The following is a 25,691-nucleotide window of genomic DNA, read 5'->3' on the forward strand; positions in this document are numbered from 1 at the left end:
CCATGTTGCAAATATCATACATATAACATCCCATGTCCCAAATCATAAATAAGCAATCATGTGAATCAGATATGGTGAGAATACAACGATTGTTATATATCGAGACCATAAAGTGTAGCAAGTGTGTCAGCACGTCACTGTATCATACAATCACAAATCAAATAGGGGCTACATCACCCCTGTCAAAAACAACATCACATCAGTGTCACATACAACCAGTACATCAACAAATATCAACAAAAATCTGTATCGTCAGATGGTCTCCAAAAGGCTGTGCAGTCACAATCGCGGTCGTCTCACCATCGCCTACCACTACGGTACCAATGAGCCCTATGCGGATGGGGGTGGAGGAGGGGGAAAGTGAGCGTAAAGCAAGCGGCGAAGATGAAGCCAATCCTCCTCCATCGCCTGCTGAGTGCGGATAACGGATGCAATCTGCTGCTCCATAGTCGTAAGTCGGGCAGCAAAGTCAGGAGGTAATGATCGAACAGGCTGAAAAGATGAAGATGTCTGACCAAGATATGGACCAAAAGATAACTGAGCTCTCTCGAGCTCCTGGAGTCGCTGTGTATGAGACTCGTGCTGGTGTACAAACGACATCAAAAGATCCTCAATAGTATGGCCCAAATGAAATGGGTGGTATGGATCAGTAGGTGGCATGGCAGATGGGGTCGACCAAAGTAATGGCGTGCTGGTAAGATCGATAGGTGCAACAGAAGATGGGATAGATGCTATCTGAGGCATGAATGGCATGGTCATCGGTACATGACCGAAAGGGTGGGCTGAAGAGCCCTCTCCAGGCCCCGCTGGAGGAATAAATGATGGGATCTGAAATGAGAAATCAGTATGATGTGTGCCAGTGTGATGTGGGGGAAACGGTGGAACATCCTCGTCCGCCGGTATCCACCCGTGCTGTGCCTCCTCATCTGGAGGATCCATGTGCTCAGCAAAAAGAGCGTGCTCGGGCTCGATGGGTAAAGGATCGATAGGAGCAATAACGGGGTCAACAGGTGCAATATCAGGATCGACAGGATCAATAACAGGATCAGCAGGTATGTCACCAACGGGTAAAGGAACAATGGGATCAGCAGCAACATGATCGCCCTCGATCACAGGAACATCTACAGGGGGATCAGCATCAACAGGCTCAAGAGAAAAATCAGCATGAACAGGGTCATGCTCAGGTAAAGGGTCAAAAGCAGCTGCCTGCTCTGGGGCTATGGCAGGCTCAGGGTCGTCGAACGCCATGTCAAAGTCAAAATCTGGATCAATGGGACCGATAGGATCATCAGGGTCCTCCATATGCTCATCCATAGGAATATACTCGATATCATGGTCAGGATCAAATCCTGGAGGGAAAACAGGGTCAGAATCCTCGATATCATCATGCTCAAACGCGTAGCTCGGAATGGGGGCAGCTGAAGACGCCTGATCAGGGTCTGAGTCGTGAATAAACTGCTGCGCGCTCGCCCCGCGAGATGATACAGATGCCACAGACTCAAAAGAGTCTGGGACTGGTGAGTGAATGGGCGAGTCTCCAGCTGGAACGTCAGCTATCATCAAGAGACCGCCAGCAGGTAGAGGAGCTACGTCAGGATCCTCGTCCTCAAATGGCTCGTCCTCGTAAAGCTCGATGTCGCCGTCGGCATCGGCGTCTGGTATAAGCTCATACGCAGGGTAAGAAGCAAGAGGAATCGGTGCCGGAATCGCAACAATAGGGAGGTACTCAGCAGGATCACCATCAATAGGCTCATAGGCACCCTCGGGTAAAGCGAAGGGCAAGGAGTCATCAGTGTGCTCATCGGCGCCGTCGGGTAACGCGAACGGCTGGAAGTCATCATCGTCGGTGCTAGTATAGTCTGAGGTGTGCACCTCATGCTCCGAAGACATAACATCGTCTGACACTAACGGTAGAGGTCCAGTGGTATCTGATCCACCTGTAGCTGGTGAATCCATGGGTCTGTAACATAACACAGAATAAGCACAAAATCAGTGAATCAAATAGTCACATAAGTTACCAGATAAAAATCACATAGTCCACCTAGTCCCACTAGCCTCCCAGCCTCCCAGACTGTCCTTCCTAGTCTCACTACTCCTAGTCCCACTAGCCTCCCAGCCTCCCAGACTGTCCTTCCTAGTCCCACTAGTCAACACTCCTAGTCCCACTAGCCTCCCAGCCTCCCAGACTGTCCTTCCTAGTCCCACTAGTCAACACTCCTAGTCCCACTAGCCAACACTCCTAGTCCCACTAGTCCGAACCTCAGCCTCCCAGACTGAGCCTAGAATAATGAATAAAATGTGCTCAACATTTGTTTGTAAAAAGTTTGTGGATTTGGACTTAAGTGGTATGCAGAAAAATGTTTTCGTGAGAGCCCTAGTGATCATAGTCTAGACTCGAGAAGGAATCCTAGTTCGCTATGATCAGAGCTCTGATACCAAGCTGTCACACCCTGGCTTTGCGGAAGCGTGGTTAATTTGTGTGACTTCTTAATACCATAGCTTAATCATAACAAAGCTATATGAATTTAAAAACCATGCAAGTCATCCATTAAGTTTTTGAAAACATCATACAATACCAGTGTTTTTAACATGCAACCATAACCTTGTTTAGTAACATTACAACTTATAACAAAACATAAACGTGATTTTGGGTTTGTGTCTTGTCCAGGTAAGAGACACAACCCTAAACCCTGATGACTTCATGACCAGTGCAGCGGAAAACGTTCCATATCCTGCCAGATCCGTTTAATTTCCTGAAATACATGTGAGTTGAAAAATCAACAATAATGTTGAGCGAGTTCACGTGTAGGTGAGTATGTAAAACATTTGTGAGTATAAAAATAGTTGTGGTATGTAGCAGTGTAAGAGGACTTGTGATCATCAATGGTTTGCAAGGCCACTGACATATGTGAAGTGCAAATAGGGAGACTCAAACCTAGCAGATTTCGCCATGGCAAAGTATGTGGACAAAGTCACCCCACGGTCCGTTTCTAGTTTGGCCGGGGGCTGGGCTCGCTACACCCAGATAGATCTACCGCTCCTGTCCCTCGGTCCCTCCATGAGGACTAATGGCCCCATGTTGTTCCTATCCACTCACATGATCGTATAACACCTCCTTACGTTAAACATACCGTTGTAAAGTACTCGTAAATCATAGTAACATGTATTTCACCCCCGCAGTTAAGTAAACTGAAAACAGTTAGAGAAAAGGGGGACATGAACTCACAGTGAATGCGTATCTCTACCAAGTAATCCGAATATCCGAAGCTGTGCAACGACCTACAGGTGCTAATTCTATTAGACGGATGGCCGTGTCTTAGCTTTATAACTTACATTTTTAGGAGACGGTTAGACAACCGTTTCGTGTACATACTTGGTATTTTACCTTCCTTCCCAAGGATGGGGGATTTAAATACATGTGTATTTATACTATCTCATTAAGTCCCACTTAATATATTTTTATTTCTCTTTCCAAAATATAATTATTTTTCTCAAAAATAATATATTTTCTCTTTACATAATACTTTCCAAAATAATACGTTGACAACATACGCGTTTGTGAATATTTCCGTAATAAGCGTAAGTTACGTTTTAATGATTAGGTGGTAATAGAAATTACCGTTGTAACTTTTATGCTTGTTGTATAAGCGTTTGTATTATTTTGGGTTTGACAAGTTAATAAATATTATTTTTACTCTAAAAATAATATTTATACATTTTCACAAAATAATCATAAACAGTGTTGTGAAGAATATATTTATCGAATAAATATTTATCACGTTTATTTTTGTGAAAATTCCACCTCCGATTATTTAATAAATAAAGTCATGGCGAAATATAGTTTGAAAACATTTCAAAATAGTTTAACACTTGTAAATAATCCTAAGTGTTATATTTTTAGAAAATTTCGCCAGAGTTTCCCCTGTAACTGGAGGTGGCCACGCTTTCAAGCGTATCATTTTCTTTTACTAAATCATCTCAACAATTCTTCAAATCAACCAAATCAATTTCCAACATATAAACAAGTTTCAACACTTCAAATTTGTAGACTAAAATGTAAAATCGCATTATCACATGAACTTGTAATTTTTCCGAGTGTCGTATTGTAGATCACTTTATATTTAGTGGATCTATACATAAAATAACTTAGTCTTGCAAAAACCCCGTTTTTGGAACAAATCACTCTTTACAACTTCTCGACAATTTTTGTAAAAATTGTTATTTTGTCGGATCTTTCATTTTATAAGTGTTTCTACACTTGTAGTTTATAGAAAACATCCTTTTATCAACATGTTATCCACTTTTATAAAACATGATTTTCTCGACACCCGGTCCTACGAATATACCACTTGTACATACGTAGATCGGCTCGTTTTAAACACTATTTTGCATGTCAAAACACTTTTACACAAGTTCATGTTTCCCGTGTGGTGGAGTTTCACCTTTTAACCCTTGTACTACTAGAAACAAGTGTATGTCAAGATTCGGGATCTTAACAAAGTCGGGTTAAACGATGATAAGAGCCACCACATCATAGATCGGGCCATAATAACCAACATATTCAAATACTACGACATTTACACGCGTTATGACCTTTTATCCAACGATTTTCATGTTTTTGTAGACTTTTTAGATTCGAATAGTGGGTTACCGACATTTAACCGATAAAAATCCTTTTAACCACTTTTGATACGATTAAAAACGAGTTTTAAATGATATACCTCTAGCTCGGGGCTAGGGAAGATTCTAGTCGAAAACGGCGTGGATAAAAGCAACGTGGCGAGGTCCTTCAACTTCCGTTTGTTCCAAGCTTCGTTGTACGTGATCCCCGACACTAGTGTATGCTTGGAATGGGTGAAGCAAAACCGAAAAATGGATGGGTGGTGGGGTGTGTTCTCGGCCGAGAGGGAGCACAAGGGAGGGAGAGAGTGTTGTGATCTTGTGTGTGTTTGTGTGTGTGAGAGAGTGCTCCATTTATAGAGATTTCCAAGCGTTATCGACCATCGGATCTTGAGGCTTCTAGATATCCACGAAATGAATTAAATAATCAAAGGGATGTACCCTCTAGTTCCATCCCAATGGAACCGGCCCAAGGGGGGTGGGGTCGCCCGGTTGGGTCTCGATCGTTCAGTTATAGTTCAGTTAAGTTAAAGTCGGTTACTTTAAGGTCTAACCCCGTTAGTTGTTTAATGTGTTATATTGCGGGTGTTAGGGTAATCAGGGACCCTAACTGGCTCAGAAAAATACCAACAATAATTCTGGCAATATTTTTATGTTCCGGGTATTGTCCGGTTGTTCGGTCGGATAGGAATCCGTTAAAGTGCTTAAGATATCCTTTAAGCGTCGTAAGTAATATTTTTAGCGACACAATTTATTCAGCAAAGTGTCGGGAATAATTCTTTGTATTTTGGCACTTTATTAATTAGCTAGAAGCTAGTGTGTAAATAAAAGTGCTGTGTTCCGTGCTTAAGGTACGTTTTAGGCACATCCAATCTCTGTATCTTATTCCTAGAGACGCAATTATACAACCCTTGTATCTCTACACACACTATGGGTGTAGTAAAATAATTCTGGCTCATTCAGGCCTTTAGAGGCAGTGTCTGCCTGATGCTGGTTATATCAGCATGTTCAATAGGTTATCCGTTCAAATGCTATTGTGCTTTTGTGCATCATGTTTGTCACTAGAGTTCAGTAAATAAATAATGTAGTGACAGGAAGAATCAAAGTATGATGCAGACCTGTACATGTATCAACAATCAAGTAGCAGTTTATCAGAAATCTCAGTTAAGCACAGTAATTAGGCAACAGTTAATAGCTAATTAAGTCGTACGGATACCTGGTTTTGTGAGGGTTGTCATAGAACATCTCATCCAGTAGCTCTTGGCGGACCCACATCCAAGCATTCTGGTCCAACCCCAAACCCATAGCCACCGATCGAAACCCACAGTTACCGTCAGGCTGGGCATCTTCCATATGTGTTATGTATCTTCGATACATAGATGGAAGCCAGTCCTTAAAACGATCGATCATGTTTTTGTACCTGTAATTGTAAAATATATTGTGGAAAATCTTTATCAGAGAAAATGTATGTATGGAAGTACGTAGGATATTATATAGGTCAATGATTGTTGACTTACCTATCCCCCACCAACAGTGGAAAATCTTCATCTATAATTTCAACTGTCTTTTTAGCCTTATTTTTCTTTGAACGACTGCGTTGCACTGCTGGCTTTTGAGTGTCCTTGTCCTTCTTTTGGCTTTTGCCTTTTGCTTCGGACCGGGTATCTTTACGTCTCGCAACCTCCTCCTTCTTTTTTTGTTGTGCTTTAGAGGTTGGGCGCCCCCGAGTATCTTGTTGTACCTCAGGCGGTTGATGGTCAGTCATACTCGGATTCACTACCTCCTTTATCTTCGACAACATACTTTTTAACACTATCGGTTGTTGCGCCTTCAGTTGTTGCATGACTTTGTCCATTTCCTCCCCGAAGATTATTATCGTCTTCCTTAAGTTCTTCAGCATTGAAATCTAGTTTTGTCCAGAATTTGTCTACCACGGCAAGAGGAATTTTGCAATCTGTATTTTAAAAACAATAGTTAGAAATGAGGGCGGGGGGTGGGTATTCATATAAAGTAGAATAAGCGGTTGAAGCCTGTTTTTATTACTTGTATTTTCCCACCACTCCATCCGACAAGCTTCTTCTCCACAAGCAATAAATCTAGTGCTTTCAGGGAAACATTACCACGTAGGTTATCAAAGAATGATATCATGTGGTCCCCCATTTTCAAGGACCGGCTATCCTGAAAAGTGAGGTTTATTTGTATGCGTTATGACTCTACAACTTTGTCAACAAGCGACACAAGTCTATGGAGCAAGCTGTTTGGCCCCTTAAGGTATCTCTTAAACTTAGCATGTTGGCTTTCAACTCTGTTGTTTGTATGTCGACCAAAGTTAGGGCTTGTGTTACTCCAGGCTGAAACAAACTTTTCTTTATAGGGTAGTAGCCAGACAGTATACAAATAGTCCAAAACTCCTGAAAAAAAAACAGAATATAACGATTTGTAATGTTTGTATTGTAACACCCCGACCAAAGGCTGAAACAAAATTTTTCTGATAAATTAACTATTTTTAAATAATTAATTAAACAAATACAACTATGTAATTATTGGATTAAATTGGTTAAAAATCGAATTTTGGGAAAAATATCAATTTTATATTTTCGAACATCATTCTGATGTTAAAATAATTATATAAAAATTTTCAGGTTTTATAAAATTAGTTTACTATTTTTATTGAATTTAATAAGATTAAAACTAACTTAATTCATAATAATTAGATAAAACCGGAAATAATTATAGTTTATATTTTTAGTAAATCAGGTTTGATGTATATGAGTTTATAAAAATGTTAGTTTTTATAAAAGTGATAAAAAACGTACAAAATAAAATAAAAGGTGTGTGCCCGGTTGGATTTTAAGAAGTGTATAAAATAACTAATGTTAGGATAACTATCAGCTCCTGTACAGGAGGATAAACTGGTAAAGAAGGGGTGCTTTTACAGGAGTTGTCCGGGTTCGATCCTTGCTAAGGGGCGGGTTATACAAGAAACCCCTCCTTTTTTGTTATTCTAATTAACGTAGTTAACTAAGTTAACTTCTTTTTTAAAGTATAAAACAACTAATGTTAGGGTATCTATCAGCTCGCTCCTATACAGGAGGATAAACTGGTAAAGAAGGGGCGCTTTTACACGAGTTGTCCGGGTTCGATCCTTGCTAAGGGGCGGGTTATACAAGAAACCCCCCCTTTTTTGTTATTCTAATTAACGTAGTTAACTAAGTTAACTTCTTTTTTAAAGTATAAAACAACTAATACTTTAGATTTCAATAATTACATTTTATGCCAAATACTTTGTACTTTTAAATAATGTCAAAATAACCCCTAGACTATAACTTTCAATAAATGACAGTTTAGTCCCTGGACTTGGTTTTAACCATTTTTGTTATTCTAATTAACATAGTTAACTAAGTTAATTTTTTTAAGGATTTCTTATTCAACATTTAACTTGGTTAAGATTTTAGAGTTAAATAAGTTTCAAACAAGGCTATTTCAACCCTTATACTTTAGATTTCAATAATTACATTTTATGCCCAATACTTTGTACTTTTAAATAATGTCAAAATAACCCCTAGACTATAACTTTCAATAAATGACAGTTTAGTCCCTGGACTTGGTTTTAACCATTTTTTAAGCAAGTTTCAAACAATGACAAACAAGTCCCTCAACTTATAGTTTCATAAAATGTCAAAATAGGCCCCTATAGTTTGTAATATAATACGTACCTGATCTATGGTCGTCAGTCAGTCGCGTAAATAGCCGCTCAAAGTTATAATTGTATAGCGTCTCAGTGGGAGAATTACACAATCGAGACCAAGAAACCTTGAATATTTTCCATTCTTCAGCCGTTGCAAATTTTGCCTTGGTGTGTTTTAGAATATTTTGTGAGATGTGCCACCGACATAGCAATTTGGATGCTTTTGGGAATACTTTATCGCAAGCATTCATCAAAGCTTTATCGCAGTCTGTTACTATCACGCGCGGTTCCATACCCTCTTCCAACAATCCTTTGAGGTTCTGTAGGACCCACAAGAAGTTATCCTGTTTTTCTTTAGAGATAAAAGCATGAGCGACACAAAACGACTTGTGTGTCGATGTTACACCCACAATTTGAACAAACGGAAGTCTATACTCATTCGTTTTGTAAGTGGTATCAATCATCAACACATGTGGGAAAGCACGCCACATATCGTACGAGTACCAATGAACAAAAAAACCTCCTCGACCGCATTTGTTTCGGGATTCACCTGGGTGTGATAAACATACCTTCCTTCATGCAACATTTGCTCCAATATCTGCATTGGAGTCCGATCACCGTACATTTTGACTTTAATCTTTTTTATCACGTTTTGTATGTCTCGTAGAATGCACACGCTCTGTGGGTTTTGTTTTCTTATGGTTAAATGTATGTTCGTAGGCTCCATGTTTTGAATATAAAGTCTCTCTACCAATGATTCTTCGTTTGGGGTCAACCTTCTTGCAAACGCGTGACCCTCGAGAAATACCGCAGGCTCATGGTTATGATCCTTTTGCTTCACCACTAAGCTCCAATTGCCACTACTTGCGTCTAGTTTCCCTATCATTTTAAAAGGACACCCAATCTTCTTGCTACCAGAACGCCGAACTGTTGCTTTACTTTTGCATGTGCCTCCACGGTCGCATTGCAACCATATCTTCACTGTCCTTGCTGACGAATCTTCACCTTTTGTTACCGTTCGTTGGGTCACAATGACGTAACCTTTCGTAATTTCTGTTTTGTAAGCCCAATTCTTTAACTCGTGAAGTGTCGCAAATACCTGAAACAACGGTAATTTAAAACTATGTTTAAAACTATATTTGTTTAAAATCTAATAAACCTTATACATAACGAATAACACGTAAACAAAATCAACTTTGTCTAAATTCTAATAGGCACCCTTCTAATAAACCTATACATAACGAATAACACGTATACAAAATCAAAATTGTCTAAAATTTAATAAACATTATACATAACGAATAACACGTAAGTGACGGTAATGTTATACCTTTCCTTGTTTTTTCGGGTCATTAGCACCATCGTCACCGCCACCACCATCGTCCTTTTCACCACCATCGTCCCCGCAACCACCATCGTCCCAGCCACCACCATCTTCCTCGTCTTGATCACTTTCCTCGAAGTGTGTAACACCTTTCTCGATTTCGTTCTCGTCTTCCTCAGTGTCAAAAGCACCTTCCTCGGACTTTTTCTTGTGTTGTTTTTCCTGATGGGAATGGTAAGTCCCGTATGCATGTTTTTCCTGTTGCGGATAGCTTTGAGCCACGTAAGATGGTCCCGCCTCCTCTACGACCTGAAACAACTTAATGGTTATACTAAAATAACCAAAACGACAATATGAATTTTTTACCTGGTTCAAATCAGGCATCACGGACCGCACACTCCCTTCCTGATGCGAATGGTAAGTTCCGGCGTGTTGCGGACGCACGGAAACCACCTCCTCCTCACCTCGATCAACGTTGGGTAACCAAACGCTTTCGGAGACATATGACTCATTCGAAATTTCACCAAAAAAATATCCAAAGTCCCAATTTGACATCGTGATTCGAATCTAATTTAACCAGACCGTTTATTTGAAAATTTTTATCATTTTCATCACTTTTTTGGGATTTTTGAACATTTGTATTACATGAATCCCGTAAGCTTGGGGTAAAGGGAAAAAATTCGAAACAATACGCAGCGTATAGGGCCATGAGCGCGTATATGCGGATCACCTTTTCAGCCTTTTCAGTCTGAACTCCGCTGTCTTGTCAGCAATATACCTTAAATTCAGATATTATAGTACCAATGAGCAGCGTATAAAGCAATGAGAGGCGTATAGGGTTTAATGCTCCAACTACCACCTTTCTAATACAGTGCTCATAGGGCAATGAGGGTCGTATAACTTTACTTTTTCTGACATAATTAATGCACTCAACCCCTATACAACCCTCATTGCCTTATACGGGGTTGCTGGGGGGAGGGGGGTGTCATTACTTTTGGGGGATGTACCAATACCCTCACCCTTGCCAAATAGTCGCGTTTAAAACATCTTTACCCAAAAGGTTTCTCACCTGATACAATTTTTTTGTTTATATGATTTTCTTAAATTTTATACTCAGAATTATAAAATACGTATGGTTGAAATTATTGGTTACATTTGTGAAAACATGGATGAAACAATATTATGGGTCTCATCTAATCCATGTGAGATCATATGTAATATTGTGTGAGGTCAATAAAGGGGTTTGTGCTAGTGGAGCACAAAATCAGTAATATGCTCATGATCTCAACAATATGGACCAGGTCAAGTGTTTGCTCAGTCAATTAAAAGAATTATTTACAAAGGTGTCTAATTAAAAAGCAAGAAAGAAACTAACCTGTAACTTATAAGGACATTTGGTTATTTATATCTTTTTTTTCAAGCAGCAAAACGAGATATATTATAAACTTTTGATAGTCTTATTATATTATGTGATAAATTATTAATATTTAAAAGTAAAATAGAGAAACAAATCGGTGAATCAGGGGACAGAGATGTTAAACCCTCAGAGAACGTTTTTTTTATGTGTGTGACTAATTTCATTTATAAACCCATAACAAAATTTCTGGCCTAGCTCGTGTCGGTAATACAAGGGAGAAACTTCATATAAATTTGGGTATTTTTATAAGTAAACATAAAACATTATCAGATCACTAAGCTTTATTACTTGATAACTTAATTTTTTTAATAGACATATATGTCTTCTTAACGCAAAGTGTTTTTATTGTTCGTAATATATAGTAGGTTTTGTGGTTTGAAATTTAATAGGCTGGATATCTTTTTGAATGGTGTATGTATCGCTCTCAGGTTAAAATATATTTGTTGTGCTCTCAAAAATTTTAATTCGATAATGTAAAGAGAATCAAGTGTGGGTATGTCGATCGTTTTGGTTTTGAAAACTGTGTATCGGGAAAGACTTGCAATATAACTGAGGAATCATCACAACATTTAGTTCAAATGACACAATAGTTCCTGAAAGAGTTTGTTAGTAGTTGTCACTACAAGAAAACGAGGTAATAGCGGCGACATATGTCGTAGCTAAAGACCCTGATCTGCGCCGTTATTGTTAATATGTGGTTATATCACCAATAAGTTACTGATGATGATAGTAAATTGGTTTGTGTAGATGTAGTTGACCAAGGTTGAATGTCACATGATGAGTAGCATCCTTGGACGGAGAATTTGGCTTGGTCAAGGATTAAAAGAAAGGTGTTCATCATTTAGCAACGATGACAAAAAAACACAAAAGCAAAAGGGTACACTTAATTTCTAAGGTAAATAAAGTTTCAATTTATAATAAAAAATACGTTGTCAAATATACTAATTTGTATAACATAAATAAGATAGTTTATTAATTTAAATGTTTGTATAAGACATTATTTTCTCTTAGCTATGTAATATTCAGTTGGAACATAAACAATTTAACAAAATAAATAAGTATGAGATTTTAAAGTGGGATCCAATTAAAGATCTATATCTATATACAACTATAGCTCCAAGGCTATGGAAACTACGACTAATCGGTTAACAGGACCTACATCAGGGTGTTGATGGTGATTTTTAAATCTGCTCAAGTAGGATTCGAACCTACGACTAATCGGTTAACAGCCGACCGCTCGACCACTGAGCTACTGAGGAACAACGGGAGATTCGATCTCATAGAGTTCCATTCCCGTTCTCAACGCATGACCAATATAAGCTCGAAGCTTCCTTCGTAACTCCCGGAACTTCTTCGTAGCGGCTCTTCTCCAGGCCTCATTTCATAGGGAACCTCAAAGTGGCTCTATTTCATTATATTCCATCCATATCCCAATTCCATTCATTTAATATCCTTTTGGTGTCATTAACATAACAAATGTCATTTCTAGTCTATATATTTCTATTTCTTTTCTCTTTATGGAAAGTTTCAAATCACCATATAATAATCCAGAAATTGAAATAGAAAAGAAAAAGGGAGGTTAATCATTTCTCGTTTGTGATGATTTTGAAATCATTTCTACTAGGTAATCTAGTATCCTTATGCATGAAGATAATCAATTCGGTCATTGTGGTCGGACCCTATTATGGATTTCTGGCCACATTCCCCATAGGACCCTCCTATCTCTTCCTTCTCCGAGCTCACGTTATGGAAGAAAGAGATGAAGGTATCAGCAAGCAACAACTGGTTTTATCATGGGACAACTCATAATGCTAATATCGATCTATTATGCGCGTGTGCATCTAGGACTAGGTAGACCTCATACAATAACTATCCTAGTTGTACCGTATCTTTTATTTCATTTCTTCTCCAGTAGTAAGAAAAACTTCTTGGATTATGGATCTACTACCACAAATTCAATGCGTAATCTCAGCATTCAATGTGTATTCCTGAATAATCTCATTTTTCAATTATTGAATCATTTCATTTTACCAAGTTCAATGTTAGCGAGATTAGTCAACATTTTTATGTTTCGATGCAACAGCAAGATACTATTTGTAACAAGTAGTTTTGTTGATTGGATAATTGGTCACATTTTATTCATGAAATAGGTTGGATTACTATTAGTTTGGATACGGGAAAATCGATCTATTTGAAAGTATATTCAAGCTAATAAATACCTTGTGTCAGAATTGAAAAATTCTATGTCTATGGCTGGTATGTTTAGTATTTAATATTTTCTTATTAGTTACCTGTGTCTACTATTTAGGCAAAATACTGTCACCCACTTTTAGTACTAAACTGAACATGCTAGAGAAAATGGAAGAAGAAGAAGAATTTGATAACAATGAAGAAGAAGAAGAATTTGATAACAATAAATCGGTTGATTATATGTATGGGAATCAAGAAAATTTGAAGTTCAAAATACCTAAAAAAGCAAAAAGATGAAGAAAAGAACTTTTTTTGTTTGAAAAACCTATTCTGGTTTTTTTTTTTTCAATTATAACTGACTCGTCCATTACGATACATAAGAAAGATAAATAAAAAATTGAAATGCTCTACAAGAAAGAAGCCTCACAATATTTTTTTGATAACATACCAAAGTGATGGAAAATAAAGAATATCTTTTACATATCCTCCGATTTGTCAACTTTTGGAGAAATGATAGCAAGAAGGATATCGTTATCTACATTAGAAAAAATCTCCCCTGATGAACTATACACCGGGTGGGTTTTTACCAATAGAGAGAAAAAGAACACCTTAAATAATGAATTTATAAATAGAATTGAAGCCTTAGAGACAGTATTTCTTTCTCTAAATATACTTGAAGCAAAGACTAGATTTTCTAATTCTAAGATTGCTTAGTTAAACTGTATGATCCCTTTTTGAATGGGATGCATCGTGGATGAAGAAATTGTTTTCTTCTTCAATCATAAATGAAACTTCGGTGGAAAATTGCATAGAAATAGCTGAACGAAGTAAAATTCATGATATCCTTCTTCCCTATCCTAATTCTCTAGAAAAAGAACAGAAAAAGATCGAAAAAAAAAACTAAAAATTGATTCAAATAATGGGTTAAAGTTTTCATTGATCGAAATTCTAAGTAACCCTAAACGTGAATAAAAAATATATTGGAATAAATGAAATAATTAAAAAAAAACCCCTCGATAGTCATAAAAATTAATCAACAAGTTGGAACAATATTTTAAAGACCGACTAAAAGAACAAGGAATAATGCAAGGACTGGATCACCAGCTTCGAACAAGAAGATTTAAACATATAGCTTTTTATCGCGTTCCGAACGAAGTTTTAAGAAGTCACATTTCAAGAATAATAATCTTTAAAGAAATTTAATACAGATTCAGGTTTTATGTGTGATTTGGAAGAACCGGATTTTCGTCGAGCCATAATCAAAGACTGTATGCGTGTTCAAAGGCGTAAAATGGTTATTTGGGGACTGTCTCAAGGAAATCCCCATTCCTCCTCTTTTTTGGGAAAAAATGGAAGATTTTCCTTTTCCTATATCCGGCCTAATGAAACTTTTTTTATACTAGTGATTGGTTAGGTAAAAAGTCAGAATTAGAAATTTTAGATCAACAGTTCAAATAAAAAAACAACCAGGAGGATGTAATACAATTCAGGATGTAATAGAATTCTCGGAGAACATTCCATATGCACAAAAATCAAGAAGTGTTCTGTTACTAGCTCAATCAATTTTTAGAAGATATATTAAATTACCATTATTGATAATAGCTAAGAATATTGTTCGTATTTTATTACGACAATCTCCAGAATGGTACAAGGATTTCCAAAATTGGAATAGAGAATTTATCTAAAGTGCAACTATAACGGTCTTTAATTCTCCAAAACAAAATTTCTTAAAAATTGGTAAATCGAATGTTTTTAGATAAAAATCCTACTTCCTTTCATTTGAAACCTTGGCACAGACCTAAGCTACGACTCTCTGATAAAGATCAAAAGCAACACTATGATTTTGATTCTTGTTTTTTACCAGTTTGGGAATGGGGGAATGGAAACGGAATATCCTTTTGGTCCTCCGCAAAAAAAAACACCTTCCTTTTTTGAGCCCATTTTTTAAGATATAGGCTACAAAGTCAAAATCAGAAAATTCAATTTTAGAATTCGAAGAGCTTTAAAAAAATAAAAAAGAGGCAAAAGTCTTTTTCTTTGTAAAACAAAACTAAAAGAACTTTTAAAAGGAAAGAAAATTTCACTATTTATACCGAGAGAAGAAATATATGAATCAAATGAAACCGAAAGAGAAAAAGATTCTATAATCAACAATAAGATAATTCATGAATAACTTAGTCAAAATCGATCTAAAGGTTTGACAAATTATTCATAGACAGAAGAAAAAAATGAAACATAGAATTGCTAGAAGAAACACAATCAGAAATCAAATAAAAATAATGAAAAAAAAGCAGTAACTCTGAAAAAAAATAAAAAGAATAATGGAGAAGCACCCTCAAAAATTTGAAAAATATTAAAAAGAAATAATATTAATAGTTAAAATTTTCATTGAAAAAATATACTTAGATACCTTTCTATGTATCATTAGTATGCGCAGAATCGCTCTACAACTTTTTGTGGAATCAATAAAAAATTATTGAGAAATACATCGACAATAATAAAACAAATAAAGAAAATATTAATAAAACAAAACAAAATCAAATTGACTTTATTTCGACTCGACTATAAAAAAGGCTTTAGATAATCTTAGAAATAGTAAGCGGAAGTCAAAAAAAAATTTTTTGAGTTATCTTACTTGTCACAAAAATATGTAATAGTAAGGAAATTACATAATTTATTAACTTAATCTTGGTCGGGTTTGGCTACAAAGTACAAAACTTATTAAAAGTGTAAAATGTCTTAAAACACAATAATGTCAACTATAAAACGCATCTAAAACACCACAATGTCAACCATAAAACACATTTAATAATCGGTATATAAGGTTGTGGGGTGTGGTTTCCCCTTCCCCGTTCTTCCTCCAAGTCCACCTTTGTGTCGCATCACCCTCCCTTCCACGTCAGTAACATTCCCGAACATGGGGCGTGGTTCCCCTTCTTCCTCATTTCCTTTTCCATTTTCTAATTTTTTAAATACTTAAGTACTAAAAATTATTAAAAAAATTAATTAAAGTTCAAAATAAAAATTACATAAGCTAGAATAAAAAAAAGACATGATTTACAAAAAAAAGACATAATTTATAAAAAAAAAAAAACAACTACAGTCCACTTCCTCCAAGCCATTTCTTCGCAATATTGTCCTTCATTCTTGAGATCACCAAGGGTTTCGATGTGGGTTTTCATGATTCTGACTCTTCAGTTTCTTGATTTTGTAGATGAAACTCGAGTCGCCTCTATCCAACGCAAGTCTCTCCATTCCCACGCCACTGTTTCTCCCTTTCTCTCTCTTTTTGTACCCCTCGGATTGCACTTCCCTATATTCATAGAAGTTTTGTAGAAGTGCATCAAGTTTTGATACAACGCTTAAGCTCATTCCCTTTGAATCCGAACCTTTGCAGCGGCTGTTTTTTTAGCGTGATCCCTTCCATTTGGCCGCTCTGATTCAGGAGTTGGAGCTTCATCTTCGAACTCGAGGTCAGTTTATATTGATAGCACAACCTGCATCAGAACCACCCACACTATAACCCCCTGACGTGCTCGTTTTAAATCTCTGAGCTTGTGATACCTAATTAGGCACCACTTACCACTTTGGACATTTTCACAATATTTCATACGGCCTCATGTAACTCCACGACCCATGTTTCTTGGTATATCTTTCAATAGCCGTGACCAAAATACTTTCATCATTTGAAATACTCGGAAGATGGTTCCATGCATGTTGATATATATATACATATATATATATATATATATATATATATATACACTAGCCGTTTACCCGCGCGATACGGCGGGAAACATATCACTTAGGTTGGTGAGTTTAGGTCTATGTACGAGGCGGTTCGGTTTTGAGCCATAACCAAAACCAAATTCACGATGCAATAGAAAATACAACACTTGTTAGTAATTCTAAAGGTGTGCATGAGAAGGTTCAGTTTAGTTTAATTGGGTCATAACTAAAATCTAATTTTTTTGCCTTAAAGAATGGGTCAGACAGGCTATATGTCATTTATTTTTATTAGGGGTGTAAATTTCTGACACGACTCGAAAATACGACATGAACCTAACACGAAATTTACGGGTTTAGGTTTAGTCTAAACGGGTTTGGGTCAGTTTCAGGTTGAACTCATTTAACACCCCCTAATTTTTATGCACATAGCTTTTATTCAAAAATAATGTTAATGTAAGGATAACTTAATCATAATCAAATTTGACAATAATAATCAAATCTCATGGTAATATATATTTAATCCTAGGGGGATGGGTCAACCTGACACGTACCAAAACTAACATTTTTCAAACCAAACCTATTTTGACCACCTATACTTTTATGTCCCATCATAATCTAGAGCACGAAGATAACATAGTAGAATAGCTTTACAGAGAGTATAGCGACTATAGTTCATGTGTCCCGATATCGAGTGGCATTTTTACATCATTGTATTTCTAATCCATATATGGCTTACAAAATTCATTCTTATCATTTCAAAATAATCAAAACCTAAAACTTAAGTAGCACGATACAACAAATCGGATGTCACAAAGTCAATGCTTGAGTAGTGAGTGTTGAAATTGATGGTAAATCAAACTTTATAACCGAAATAAAACCCTACATGATACGATACCCACGAAACATGTATTATGAAAAATATACCTTTCTTAGAAGGGTTGTAAGCAATCCTCTAAAAGTAGGTGAACTCGAATAGCATCTCCAAGTATAGCCAATTTATCAGTGGTAGTACACCGATCGGGTTCGTATGAATTCATGTGTTTCAAGTTGATTATTATGAATTCATTCAAGCCAACCGCTTAAGCTGCAGTTTTATTTGCGTGCATATGCCATCTTAAATGCTACTTGTATTAATCAATTATGGGATTCACTCCCTTATGCAACTGGTTTTAATCACTTGTGGGATTGACTCCATTGAAGCTAATAGCGTATTAATTCATGCGTTTCAAGCTAATAGCGTAATAAGAGAAGTGGCAAATGACCATTTCTGCCCTTCGAATATGCATATTATATATAGTTGGATACCCGCGCGATGCGGCGACAACAATTTACAACACGAAACCGGCATCCTGTTAGTTTCTCAATCCTCTAGTGTGTTCGCCCGTGCTTTGCGGCAAATAGGCCGATGTTTAACAAATTTTAACAAATTTTGTTGAAATGTTGTTATTAATCCAATCTATTAATAAAATCTAGGATAATACCCATTTCCTTTAATCCTTTCTTGAAAACATGAATATGTAAACTCAATACACAAATGGGTTCATGGACTTACAAAAGTTATTTACATTTAAAGCATTTTAAAAGGGTCGTATTATTGTCACACCTGAATCCTTAAATCAACACCTTCAATACGGGTCGTATAGACCTATACGGGTTGTATTGAAAAAGCAAAGTGTGCGGATAGTTTGGCTGGTGTGCCAATAGATTTCCCCTTTTAAAAGCATGGTTGTTTAAAGCTAGTGACTATTGATTCAGTTATTTTTACTTTTCCATAATTCTTTTATCTTCTTCAAGGGTCTCCTCATCGGATGAGGCGGTGGTCGTGGTGCTGCTGGAAGTCTTGGTGTTGCTGCCACCACCTCTGTGGGGCCTTCATCCTTATTTAACGCGATAAACGTCGAGTATATTAGGCCCATTGTTGCCTGTTTCATAAGAACACATACATTAATTGCAATCTTAAACAAGTAGCAAAAAGAAAGTTGCATAATAAGCTTTCAAGTTTACAAACAATATGAAACTTTGGTCATTAAGTTAACCGGTAAATACTAAAATTACTATTTAAAGGTTGAATAAAGGTCAAAATGGGTGGGTGGATTACAGGTTCAAACGGGTCAAAAATAACCGATGTGTCAAAAGACGGCTGGAAATTAACTCATTTGTCAAAATGGGTCAAAATTGTTTTTTTGTAACAAAATGAGCTAGTTAGATTAATACAACTAGATTATTACGATAATGATTTAAGTTTTTTCTGATAAAACAATTATGAAGTTGCATGCATTAGAAGTATGCTTTATAAAAATTTCAAACATTCGTTTTTTAGCTTTTTTATTAGACTCTTATGAGGACAACAACCCGTTTTTCGAATTGACCCGTTTTGACCAGAACCCTTTTTTACCCATGACCTGACCCACCCATTTTGCCAGGTAAAACAAGGATACACATGATTATTATTTGTTAAACTGTACTCATAGAAAATAAAACCATTTTAAGGGGTTGGGTAAACTGTGAACCCAAAAAGATTTGTTCTATAATTATTAATCTCTTCGTATCTAATTAGTGTTTCAAATATAAATGCAAAATTATATTATTTCAACATTGTAATTTTGTGAATAAAATAGTTGAGGAAGTTTATGCGTTTTGAAAACACTATGGACACCTTTTTGACGCGCTTTCTTTTCGGCTAACCTTTTTCTTACCCGTTCGAAAAAAATTGACTTAAGTCAACACATTCATAAGTTATCCGAAAAAAGGAAGTTGTGGATAAGAATGACTTGAGGAGAAAGAGTGCAACTGTGACCACAACTACAGCCGCAGATACCCGAGCAATTGGTCTTGGAATAGAATCCTAAAACATACAGCGAAAAACAATTAGGCATAACTGGCAAAAGAAAAAAACGAAAATTAAATAGGTACATGAGTTTGTTTAGATATTAAAGACGTATAAACGGAGAGAAGACGCCTTACTGACACTAAACTTGTTCCCGCTTCAATTCCATCCCTTCCAACCTTAAATACTATTTGAAGCACTTTATCAAATACAGCACATTGACATAAAAGTCAGCACAGATTTAATAGATCATATGAAAAGAAAAATAAAGAAACTTTATATGTCAAACATGCTCAACTTTGATCATTCATCACAAGCATCACAAATCAACTTAAGTCACAAACACGCTCAGCATATAGTCGAGGTACAGAGAACCAGTCTTGGCCCATGTCCTTTGTTGGATATGATAACAGTTGTTAGGGGGCCCTAGGCCAGGTTACCCAAAAAACAGAATTATACACATAATAGCCATAAACATAACTATCATCCCATTAGAGTGTTGTTTAACTTCTTACGAATCCTGGCTATTACCAAACTTTATCTAAAGAAAAACAGCAAATACCTTTTTCTTGAGCATTCTTTCTCCACCCCTCCGTCTCGGGTGGTGCAAGGCTAGCAACTAAACCATCACCTTGGACTCCACCACTACAATAACAAACCAATTTTCAATCAAACACATCTAATTCATTACAACTCACCTCATACACACAAATTCACAAACAAAAATTATAGCACCTACAAAATCTCCAATTTATCAATTTTACCAAAATTTACCCTCACTCAGCAACAATTAAACCCTAGAATCTGAATTCATCACAAATTCTAAACATACATATTATCCTAAACCTAGCTAACAAAATCAAAAATCAATCATATAACCAACTTTCACCAACAACTAACATTATACACACAGATTTACAACAAAAATCATAACACTTACAAAATCTCCAATTTACCCTCACTCAGCAACAATTAAAAATCATTAATCAAAACATATATATTATTTTAAACCTAGCTAACAACATCAAAAATCAAGCATATAATCACCTTTCACCAATAGAAAAGGGCTTAGATCTCTTTAACTTTTGAAGCTAAAGAAAGACAAGCCGCATCAACCAACTAATTCATCCTTGCCTTATCCCTCTGAATGAACGGGTCAAAAACAACTATCAAAATAATTAATAGCCAAAATAGTAGTTAGATCGTATCAAAAAATCCCAAATCGCTGCACGGATTTCATGACATTCTACCACAATGGTGATTCAAAAAAAATACACACAACAAATCGAAATTAACCAAAAGAAACCAGATATTTGGGAGTAAAAAAACTTACTTTTCTGCAAGCACTACTGATAACGCAGAACTCTTCTGTGACAGATCCATTTTTTGTGTCTCTTGTGTGTGTGTGTTTTTGGCCAGCATCGTGGTCATCGTTCTCCAAATAGAGAAAAGAATCAGCCTCGCAAAAAAGGAGATGAAAGTAAGAAAACAATCTCAATATCTCTGCAGATTTTTCTTCTTCCTTCACTTTTGTTGCCTCAAATTAAAAATGTGATGCAGAGAAAGAAAATACATACATAAAGCACCAGTACCATGATAGTTCGAATGAAAAATCATATAAACAAAATTACGTCAAATTTATAACAATATTAGGAAGAGAAAAACAAAACAGATCACTAATACCTTGATACACGAATTTGTTCAGCGATTTGACTCTTGTATAATACATAGATAAAGAAAAATCGTATTACTTACTTACCTGGTACCGAGATGAAAACTCCCTTGATTCCTTAAAGATCCTCCATTACCGCTTGCTTAATAACATAAGCTCATTCAGATTCATCTTTCTACAATCCTGGTTCTATTTCATAGCAAATCCAAACCCTAGAGGCACATTCGACATCAATAACCCCACCAAACCATCAGCAATCCACCCTAAATCATACGAAAATCAACCATCATATGCGTTAATTTTATCAGAAATCCACCCTAAATTAAAGGAAAATCAAAGGAAGATTATGAAACCAGAGAAAATGGAGATGAGAGAGAGAGAGAGAGAAATGGGTTTGTGGACTAAAAGGTGGGTATGGCAGGCATTCGCCGGCTTTGCAGGACAGTTTTCTTTTCAAAAACGATGGTGGAGATCATGATCCATATAAAGCAATGGACGGTGGGGATTATGATCCATGTGAAGTAATGATCCGTGTGAAGGGTTGTATATGTGATGTGTGTTTTCTGGTACTTAAATTGTTGTACAACAAGCTTTAAAGGGTTGTAAATGTTGAAAAAGTGGTGTTAAAGACAATTTTCAACACATTTATGCTTAAAATGTTTGTATAATGTGCTTGAAAGGCCTGTACAATGGCAAATGACCAAAATTGCCCTTTGGGTATGCTTTTATATATATATATATATAGGTAAAGGGTACTGTACAAATTCCCTTATCGTACATTACGTACGCTACAATCTCAGCCGTCAGATCATCTCCCCGCAATGAAAATCGCATGTTGTTTTTTTTTGTAATAATTTCGTATGTGATAATTTTGATGAAATACCAGGTGTTTTTTATTTTTGTAACAATTTCGCATGTGGTAATTCAATTTCGCATGTGATAATTTTGATGAAATAGAAGGTTGTTTTTTTGTAACAATTTCGCATGTGGTAATTCAATTTCACATGTGATAATTTTGATGAAATAGCATGTTGTTTTTTTGTAACAATTTCGCATGTGGTATTTGATGAAATCGCATGTGTATAATCTGTGTGTGTGTTACTGTTTATCTTCTTCGATTGTTGGTCGATCATTGTCAGTCTTCTTCCGTTTGACCCTTACAACTCCCAAATTAGTAGTTCTTATTATCGATATCGCACCAAAAGTAACGAAGGGAGGTTGGGGAAGAAGAATTTCAGGTTTTTGAATTTGATTTAGGGTTTGATTTTGAACTATCATCGGTCAATTACAGAGATTTATGACCTCGCAATGACGTTTTTAACCTTCCTGGTATGATTTAGATATATTAAAATGATTAATTTAATCATTTAAATTAGTAATGAGAAGAATTAAAAATTAAGAATAAAAAGAATAAAGGATATAAAGGTAATTTAAACAAATCATTTAATTAGTCTATTATTTATTTTAGTTATTGAAATTAATGAACACTAATCATTAGAGACTATCTTATAAAATAGTTGTGCACTTTACACAATAAAAACAATCTTGCACATGCTCTTACATTTTCAACGTTTCCTACACCATTAAAACAATATTTTGGTGTAGGATACAGAATGTGTAGGATTCAAACACTTTTAAATAATTTTGCGACTCATAATAAAATATGTGTAGGACACAAAATTTTTAAATAATTGTCACTTCTAATAAAATTTGTGTAGGAGCCAATATATTAATGATAGTGAAGGAGAAATTTATAGTTGAATTAATAAGAATTGAGTAACTCTTTAAAATATTTATTAATATTCTACATCAAAATGTCTATACTACCCTTAGTAATTAAGGGAAAATGACATATAAATGTAATCAAGTTTGCCAAGTGTTTCAATTAAGTCATCAAAATTTTTTTTTTCTCTTTAAAGTAATTCAACTTTAATTTAGTGTTTTAATAATGTGTAATTACCAGGTTGTCAGGTTATTAATTTTTCTCTTATTTTTTTATATTTTTTATGCTTATATGGATATAAGTGGATTTTATAAAATCATAACATTATTTAAATATCCCGAACACCATGGATGATCTTTCAAACTTTCAATCGATCAAACCTTGGACGACGTCGACCAGCTTCACGATTCAACCTTCGACGACCCCCGACCAGCTTCACGATTCAACCTTAGACGGCTATGTGTTTTCCGATCCCCATACCTTTCGCCAACGAGTGATCGTGTATAACCAAATGGTGAGAACCATTTACTGTCTCCGTCATCGATCCAAAATGGTGAGAACCGTTTACCGTCTCTGTCATCGATCTGGAGCTCGGTAATGAGTTTATGAGTGGTATCTCGTAATCTGTCATTGTAATTGTTGTGTGCGGTTGTGACAATGGAGTTTCATGTACCATGATATGGTGAATTGGGGGTTAACTGAACGGATGTTGCAGGTTTTTTTTTTTTTTTTGTAGGGGAGATGGTGTTGATTTCATATGGCGTGGAATTCAAGGGTTTTCTTTTGATTTCTATTGTTGTTTAAATAATTTTTCTTGGATGTGTCGTTTTTCAATTTTTATGTTGCTGTAGTTTTTTAGAGTTTTAGATAATCAGATTTTGGAAAACATCCTAATGAAACCGAAACCTGACACATCATCATTATTAACCTGGTAACCTGATAATTATATAACATTAGAACAGGAAATGAAACTTCAATGATTTTATATAGACAAAAAAAGTTTCAATGACTTGTCAAACTTCGTTACATTTTTATAAAGTTACCCCAGTAATTAAAGCATTAATTAAAAGTTGACAAAAATGATATCTTGATTCACAACCATCGATAAAAAAAAAATATGGTCTAGATTAATTCAGTTTTTCTTCTTTTAAGAAGATTCTTCTCAAATGAACCTCCCCCTATATATATATATATATATATACACTCGCAAACAAACCATTTTTTCCGTCCATCTCTTCTTATGTGGAACTAACGAAATGAACTAACTGATATGGGGTCGTTGCATCAATTGGAAAAATTCTTTACAAATTTGGTTCCAAAAATCATCTCTTTTCCGATTAGTGCCTACACATTAAAATTTAAAATTATAACCTTAACATGTTAATACTTTGTTTAAAAATCAATTACAAAATTTATTTTTAATACTTTCTTTAAAAATAAAATTAAAAATTTTAAAATGTATAATTAGAAAAAAAAAATATTGACCTTTAATCAGATCGGCAGAAACGTTAATTCACGATCGTGCAAGCACTTCTAACTCGTCCGCGCTCCCAGAAATGCTTTGTGCCTTTCCGCTTCCCTCTTCTTGTGCTTGCTTTCCTCCATGTGCTCGTTTTTTTTCCTTTCTTGGCCTTCATAGTTTGTGTCACACCCTGATCTCCGGTGGGCCCGGATGGGTCTTGACGATTGGATAACAATATCACGATTTAATAATACAGCGGAAGTATTAGAGTAAAAATATTTAATTCAATAAAAGTTTGCATATAAATAAAGTTGTACAAGCGATTCAGTATAAGCCCACAGGCGGGATCTAATAAACAGAGCTTTAGACATCATAGGCCTTAAGCTTGAGGAGTTGCAAAGTCCTTAGCCTTCATTCTAGTCGAACCGGATTCCCAGCCTATTACAAGGTTCGATACCTTGGGTTCAATCTTTTGAAAATATGTCAGCCTTCGCTGGTAAATACAATTAATTGACTCGTTTTGAAAACAGTTTTTAAAAAAGAGTTTTATACATATAGAAAACTCGTAGGTAATCATTTAATATTTCTTGGGATTCTTTCTTGTCACCATATTTATATACTTGTCATACAATGGGAACCAGAGATCAGAGCCGGTCATTTTCAGTGCTATAATAATTAAGGGTACACACTAAAGTTGAATAAAACGTGTCTTACAGTCGGTATGCCTACCCCTGCATGATATTTCGTATGGCCATAATAGTTCATGAGTTGGGACGCCCGTACACGGTACCAATAACCCCCAATTGTTCCAGTTATCAAGTAAAACGGATTAAACCGAGTTCTTACATTTATAAGCAACATAGACGACTCATTTATGTAATACTCGCTCCAAGTGGCTTATTCACCAAACCCCAAGTTTAAAAACAAAATAAGTGAAAAGTATTTACCTTTTGATAGCTTCTAAACAAATATGATTATAATTTAGCAAAAGCCGTAAGTAAAAGTATTATTGACCCAAGTCCGATTATATAGGGGGTTA

General features: G+C 35.8%; 2 protein-coding genes, 1 non-coding gene and 3 pseudogenes across 7 annotated transcripts; 3 read left to right on the forward strand and 3 right to left on the reverse strand.

Moving 5' to 3' along the window:
• Positions 1 to 6,377: 6,377 nt before the first annotated feature.
• Positions 6,378 to 9,067, reverse strand: LOC118485088 (protein FAR1-RELATED SEQUENCE 5-like). The gene is made up of 3 exons (XM_035981332.1): positions 8,337 to 9,067; positions 6,966 to 7,031; positions 6,378 to 6,574 (listed from the first exon to the last, which is right to left on the reverse strand). The coding sequence occupies exons 1-3, from the start codon at positions 8,797 to 8,799 to the stop codon at positions 6,378 to 6,380; spliced, it is 726 nt and encodes a 241-aa protein (XP_035837225.1). The 5' UTR covers positions 8,800 to 9,067.
• A 3,169-nt stretch (positions 9,068 to 12,236) lies between these two features.
• TRNAN-GUU lies at positions 12,237 to 12,308 on the reverse strand. Its single transcript has one exon. It is a non-coding gene; the product is annotated as a tRNA-Asn (tRNA).
• Positions 12,309 to 12,648: 340 nt separating this feature from the next.
• Positions 12,649 to 13,536, forward strand: LOC118485089 (annotated as a pseudogene).
• Positions 13,537 to 13,606: 70 nt separating this feature from the next.
• Positions 13,607 to 14,143, forward strand: LOC118485090 (annotated as a pseudogene).
• A 15-nt stretch (positions 14,144 to 14,158) lies between these two features.
• LOC118485091 lies at positions 14,159 to 15,893 on the forward strand (annotated as a pseudogene).
• Positions 15,894 to 18,385: 2,492 nt separating this feature from the next.
• Positions 18,386 to 21,945, reverse strand: LOC110895462. Of its 5 annotated transcripts, none has more exons than XR_004875134.1 (7): positions 21,555 to 21,945; positions 21,129 to 21,254; positions 20,843 to 20,961; positions 20,358 to 20,440; positions 19,933 to 19,994; positions 19,665 to 19,813; positions 18,386 to 18,890 (listed from the first exon to the last, which is right to left on the reverse strand). XR_004875134.1 is itself a non-coding variant. In XM_035981068.1 (6 exons), the coding sequence occupies exons 2-6, from the start codon at positions 21,224 to 21,226 to the stop codon at positions 18,720 to 18,722; spliced, it is 519 nt and encodes a 172-aa protein (XP_035836961.1). In that variant the 5' UTR covers positions 21,227 to 21,254; positions 21,555 to 21,936; the 3' UTR covers positions 18,386 to 18,719. The 5 variants fall into 5 exon arrangements, 3 of the variants coding, with proteins under 3 accessions (XP_035836961.1, XP_021998476.1, XP_035836962.1); XR_004875133.1 differs by having other exon boundaries at positions 18,428 to 18,890; positions 20,843 to 20,938; positions 21,555 to 21,923; XM_035981068.1 differs by lacking the exon at positions 20,843 to 20,961 and having other exon boundaries at positions 18,386 to 18,893; positions 19,712 to 19,813; positions 21,555 to 21,936.
• Positions 21,946 to 25,691: the final 3,746 nt, after the last annotated feature.

Source organism: Helianthus annuus, chromosome 12, assembly GCF_002127325.2.
Source record: "Helianthus annuus cultivar XRQ/B chromosome 12, HanXRQr2.0-SUNRISE, whole genome shotgun sequence".
Lineage (NCBI taxonomy): Eukaryota > Viridiplantae > Streptophyta > Magnoliopsida > Asterales > Asteraceae > Helianthus > Helianthus annuus.